The following is a 5817-nucleotide window of genomic DNA, read 5'->3' as shown; positions in this document are numbered from 1 at the left end:
CAAAGAAAATAGAATACTCCATATGAACGGCATATCATGTTTATTTGTATGAAAAATTTCTTCATTGTCGGTTTTTGGACGCTTGCCAGATTTTACAAATTATTCCGAAAAAATGAAGGTTGGTCTCATCTTATATGGAATTTAATAAACTTTCAGAAAATAATATAATTTTTTAATTGTTTTTGATCATTGCGTCACAATTGCCGATTTTCTAAGGTAACGTGAAAAAAATAATATTTCAGTCGACATCGAAAATGGCTGCTACCACCTAAAAAATAACGGTCGGGTCTTGAAATTTTCAGGGGAGAACCGGGGGCCTAGGAACTCATTGTAAATGCATGTAACTCATTTTCGGCAAGATGGGTGAAAATCGCCGAAAAAAGACCAGACTGTCCCCCTCAAGTATTTCGTTTGACCTCTGCACATCAGGTCAGGGCAGCGGAGGTTGTTAAAAAAAAAGGAACAAGGTGTAACAAGTTTAACAATTATTGTGTAGATTTTTAATTCATCTTGTGCATCGTGCAACATTAAAGCAGCAAAATTGTATGAAAAAGAGGCTGGACATAAAAATACATATAAATAAAACGAACTCCACATAAAAGATCAAATGAATAGGGATTAAACCGTTAAAAAAATCTCTCTCCTTAATTATGGATACCTGGCGGGAAGGGTGAAACAAGGTCGTTTATGCTGTGATCCGGAAATACCTGGGGATGTTTTCAAAGGCGGAAGATATAATTAGTTTATTTGTTTTGCATTTCTAGATGGTTTTAGAAGACCTCCACTACAAGGTCGCTTCAGGTCAAGCCTTGCTGCCCTTCGCTCAAGATGGGTTGGGGCGCTCGAAAGAACGCCCCCCCCCCCCCCCCCCCGCACAGAATTAAGATGGTATAGAAAGGGTTAACAGAGAAATATACCTTAATCGCACTAAACCTCTGACACTTTACGGTAATCGATGGAAACGCTAAATAACAAAAATGCAGTACCTTGCCGGTTTAGTGACATATATAAAGTTAACTAAGCGCGTTTGATCTGAAAAGGGTTGAACCGCTACTCACACTGGATCCAACAAGTCAGACCTGAAAGAAGAGTTTTCGTTCGGTCTGTCCTGTCATCTCATGTTTCACCTTGTTTGACCGATTTCTTTCGTTATTCGTTCTTGTGTAAAGACTGCTCTTACTTTCATTTCATTGATTTTCGCTAATATCGGTCACTTCGCTAAATCATAAGGTATGGATCAGATTAGTAATTACCTACTTCTAACAGTTATATGATAACGGACAAAGTATTGACAAATTACTCACCGGGTGATAGCAGCGCATAAGTGACGGTTGCTCTCTGGAGTAACGCCAGCGTGGAAACGGAATGATAACAAGGTGAGTCACTTTATTGTTTATTCGCAATGTGTTTGTTATTGCGTATATGGAGATAACTTGATCTCTCTCTAACACACGCACACTCACACTCACACTCACACTCACATTCACATTCACACACACGCACACGCACACGCACACGCACGCACACGCACACGCACACACACACACACACAAACACACACACTTAAACACGCGTATTTATGTGTGTGTCTGCATATTTGTTACTGGGCGAAATATATGTATGTTTATGTAAACATGTTTATATATACATACATTCATACATACATCTTCACAATACAAGAGCTGTATTTGACCGGTTTCTATTATGTCTTCGTCAGAAATTTCTGACATATATATATATATATATATATATATATATATATATATATATATATATATATGAAATATAAAAATGGCCAAAAGGAGATGAGAAGAGCAATAATGCATCAAGTGTTCAGAAATGAAAAATATAATCAATTACATTCCTCGAGCTGTCATTTGAGATAGAAGCCAAAGATGAGTCACACGTAAAGTCACTTGCAATTTTGAATGTAAAAGGGCAATTTTAAAAAATCCATATTACAGAAGAAACCCCCCCCCCAAAAAAAAAAAAAAAAAAAAAAAAAAAAAAAAAAAAAGATAACACTAATACTACTTCTTAAAGGATGTATTCTCCAAACGGATTTATAGAATCATAGTTATTCAGAGAAATTTAAAAAATGAATCTGAAGAGCACGTTGGTTGATATTAGGATAATAAAAACGACAACGAGACAATGGAAGAAAAGGCAGCGAACTATCATTTTGAAGTCTATTGAAACAGCGGCATGACAGATGGCGCCACAGATTGTGGACGTAAAACAACATCGCTCTTATCGCGACAAAACCCCATATCAAACAACGCTAAAAAATAATATCTGAGGAAACCTACAAAGAAAAGTCAAGCGATTGTGTACGACGCGGATGACGAAAAGATGGATGTGTAAAACGAGCCCTTGTGTGGGTTTTAAACTTTGTGTGAGCAAAATAATCTATATGCCCAAATTTTTATAAATCATAAATAATGGAGTTCATCATATGTATCAGAAGATTGTTAAGTGGAAAGGTTAATAATTTACAGTTTTAGAAGATGCAACTTTCGAAAGATGCAACTTTCGAAAGATGTACGAAAGGGACGCTTGTTTTGGTCTTCTTTCTCCATATTTTTGATCGAGTGGATTATTATTGTTTTGACCTAAAATCTTGTGACCTATTTGGGATTTGGTATGTCTAATTTCAGTTAATGAAAACTAGAGAGTGGTGTAACTATTTCTACTATATCATTTACTTCATTTATCTGAAATTACAATGATATTGGTGGAAGAAGAGAGGAGGCTGAACAAATAAACACCATGCCAGTCATATGCGAATCAACGCTTGGATCGCCGATTGTGTCTGAGCGGTTCTCCAATAGAATTAACAGGTCTTGCAGAGAGATGAATATGATGCCCATTTGTGAATGGTTGGGTTTGGGAATTTCTCACAGGTGTGGTATGAAGTATTTAACCCCAGATTTTTCCACACCTTGTATTCTACATTAATACTTAGCGTTGGCATTACAAATACACTTTAATCATAACTTATATGGTTTCTAATTACGGTGTATAGCGCTTATGATAAATGCATTCAAGAACAGTATAATTCTCTATCTCTTCAATACACAGTACTATAGGCCTACAAAGTCTGCAAGTGGACTACTTCAGCTATGTTCTTCACAGTAAGGATAATAAAGATATGGTACAATATGGTATTGGTTATGTAATACACATTCTAACTGGTGTAGAGACTTCAGTAGAATTAAAGTTTTACATAGATTTAGTTTCAGTTTTATTTGTGACAATGGATATTCTTTGCTGTGACATACTGTCTTTAATTTTACTTCTAAATCTCCCCCTGTGTGCAAGGAATGTAGCGCGCAGGATCAAACGCAGGTCAGCAAGATTGCAAGACCACCACGTTATCACTGCACTGCACAGCACACAGCAATGCCATAGAAAGCCACTGGCAACATACGGATGCATCTCTGGCTTTCTAGTTTCTCGAAATTCAGCCGTAAAAGGAGGGAGATTCCGTTTAATTCGGTGTATATATCCGGCTTTGCTGTACCTTCGTCCCGGGCTTTCATCGTCTCAGGTACGTAGATAAAATGAATTCGTGCGTAAATTGTACTATTCAAGAAATAAAGGGAAAAAAACTCCATACACTGGATTCCAAACGGGAGTATGGAACCCACCGGCTTTTGTCTATCTTTTAATAACATCTATCGCATAACATATACCTCTTAAAAGTTTTTTCCTTTTGTGTGCTGTGCAATATTCACGGTGTTCTGTGACATCTGGTTCGTAGGCCTGTGATTGCATATATATTTTTCCCTATTTATATGTGTGTGTGTGTATGACGCTTCTGCGTCTGCAATATGCCACAGACGGAAAAAATGTGAGATTTTTTTTATAAAGTCATTTCGATTTTTGCTGCATAGCGTTTTTTAAATTAAAGTTGCAATCCACTTCCGATATTCATTTTTTCTTAATCATAAATGCTAATTTTCTGCATTCATCGTCTCTAAATTAGACAATTTTGCTTCTTTGCTTGCAGGACAAATGTTTTATTTACCTACAAAATGCCAGCACTTATTTTTGTTGTTCTTTTCAGTTCCCCTTTCGTTTTATCTCCCTTTCTCATAAAGAAGAAAGAGACAGAGATGGAAGATACAGAGACAGATGTCTGGACTATCTCGCCTAACTCCTTCATCCTTCCTCATAGACCAAGAATGGCAAGATCTTGGAATAAGAAGCAAACGATGAAAGGCAAGAAATATATTCCATGGCGGTCGTCACAGGCATCAGAAAAAAATCGATGCTTTGCTGTAGAGAGAAATAAAGAAGGCACACCACATAACGAAAGAAAGACGACCTCCAGAAAAAAGAGGAAAATCTTCGCTCTTAGAGCTTCTTCGCTTCGAGCAAGTCGAGAATCCTGTAGCCTTCCCGCTCGCCCGTGGCTATGGCGCCGTCGGTCGTCCCGAAGCGCGCGTTGTGGGTGTGCTCGCCCGCCCACGCCAGCACCTGCGGGTCGAGGCGCAGATCTGTTATATGTGTATGTGTATATATGTGTATGAATACACACACACACATATAAATACACAGACACACAAACACACATACATATATAAACACACACACACACACACACACACACACACACATACACACACACACACACACATATATATATATATATATATATATATATATATATATATATATATATATATATATATATATATATATATATATATATACATATATGTGTTTGTGTGTAGATGAAGGTATGTATGTATATGTGCATTTATGTATATGTATTTTATATGTATAAACTAAGATACCTGGGTATGTAAATACATTAAATAAATATATAGGTCAATAAATTTAAACACTCATCCTTTCTCTCTCTCTATCTACCCATCGATCTGTCTATCTATCGATCTATCTATTGGTTGATCTATCTATCTATCCGTATCTCACACACATACATACACACATACACCCGCCCCCCCTCCAAGCACACACGAATTCAATCTCCTAGAACTCTCCTCCCGTGGATCTATTAGCCCCAGAAGGAACACGTACCTCAGCGCCGTTGGAATTGGCGATCGGGATGGCCAGCAGGTCGTGACTCTCCATGCCCTGTTGCTCGCCCCAGAAGGTGATGTAGGTCTCGTAGGCTCCGCGCGTCCATGGGTTGTTGTACCACGTTGTTCTGTATATATGTGTATATATATGTGCGTATATAAGATATGCACACACACACACACACACACACACACACACACACACACACACACACACACACACACACACACACACACACACACACACATATATATATATATATATATATATATATATATATATATATATATATATATATATATATATATAAAGTAAAGATTTAGCTTAGAATTTAATTGAATTAGTAAAGAAAACCTTTATATCTTCTATTGCTTATTGTTCAGATTTACAGTGATATGATACTTGTTTATTATTATTTGTGTACGGAATAAAAAGGAATTGGTTGAAAATGATTCTATGCCTAGTGTATCATTGTCACACATACAACAGAGGAAAAAAATTGAATCCACCCCATAAGCCTTATGATATTATTATATTATATACTAATATTAAATTAGGTAAGTAAAAAAAGAAATTTCAGGGATTACTTAAAATCCAAAACACCGGGTGGTGATGGCAGTACCAAGAGAGGGAGAGGAGATAGCGAGAAAGAAGGAAGGGAGGGAGGGAAGGACGGGGGAGAGAGAGAGAAAATGAGTGAGTGAAAGAAAGAGAAATAAAGAGAAAGATAGATAAAGAAAGAAAGAGATAGATACATAAAGAGAGAGA

The 5817-nt window shown here is 36.9% G+C and overlaps 2 protein-coding genes across 3 annotated transcripts in view; one reads left to right on the top strand and one right to left on the bottom strand.

Annotated features, from left to right (window-relative positions):
* Positions 1–2115: 2115 nt before the first annotated feature.
* On the top strand, positions 2116–4205 carry LOC113829239 (uncharacterized). Of its 2 annotated transcripts, XM_070125632.1 has the most exons (4): positions 2116–2903; positions 3082–3134; positions 3322–3550; positions 4070–4205. In XM_070125632.1, exons 1-4 carry the CDS (start codon positions 2877–2879, stop codon positions 4157–4159), a joined length of 399 nt encoding a protein of 132 aa, XP_069981733.1. In that variant the 5' UTR covers positions 2116–2876; the 3' UTR covers positions 4160–4205. The 2 variants fall into 2 exon arrangements, with proteins under 2 accessions (XP_069981733.1, XP_027238159.2); XM_027382358.2 differs by having other exon boundaries at positions 2120–2903; positions 3082–3550.
* The window catches only part of LOC113829233 (peroxisomal N(1)-acetyl-spermine/spermidine oxidase), a 4050-nt gene continuing 2225 nt past the window's right edge, over positions 3993–5817 (bottom strand). The window contains exons 5-6 of the mRNA XM_027382349.2: positions 5047–5176; positions 3993–4482 (exon numbers count right to left, since the gene is read on the bottom strand). Of these exons, the coding sequence (XP_027238150.2) occupies positions 4360–4482; positions 5047–5176 (253 nt within the window). The 3' untranslated portion in view covers positions 3993–4359. The remainder of the gene's footprint in view (positions 4483–5046; positions 5177–5817) is intronic.

This window comes from Penaeus vannamei, chromosome 9 (genome assembly GCF_042767895.1).
Source record: "Penaeus vannamei isolate JL-2024 chromosome 9, ASM4276789v1, whole genome shotgun sequence".
Taxonomy (NCBI): domain Eukaryota; kingdom Metazoa; phylum Arthropoda; class Malacostraca; order Decapoda; family Penaeidae; genus Penaeus; species Penaeus vannamei.
The sequence above is the reverse complement of the archived record's forward strand: the minus strand, read 5'-3'. Positions and strand labels throughout refer to the sequence as shown.

Coding starts and splice junctions, on each gene's coding strand:
- LOC113829239 (XM_027382358.2), top strand. CDS start 2,770: ATGCCAGTCATATGCGAATCAACGCTTGGATCGCCGATTGTGTCTGAG. Junction 2,904..3,081: donor GGTTTGGGAATTTCTCACAG/GTGTGGTATGAA, acceptor TTCAATACACAG/TACTATAGGCCTACAAAGTC. Junction 3,551..4,069: donor CCGGGCTTTCATCGTCTCAG/GTACGTAGATAA, acceptor TGTTCTTTTCAG/TTCCCCTTTCGTTTTATCTC.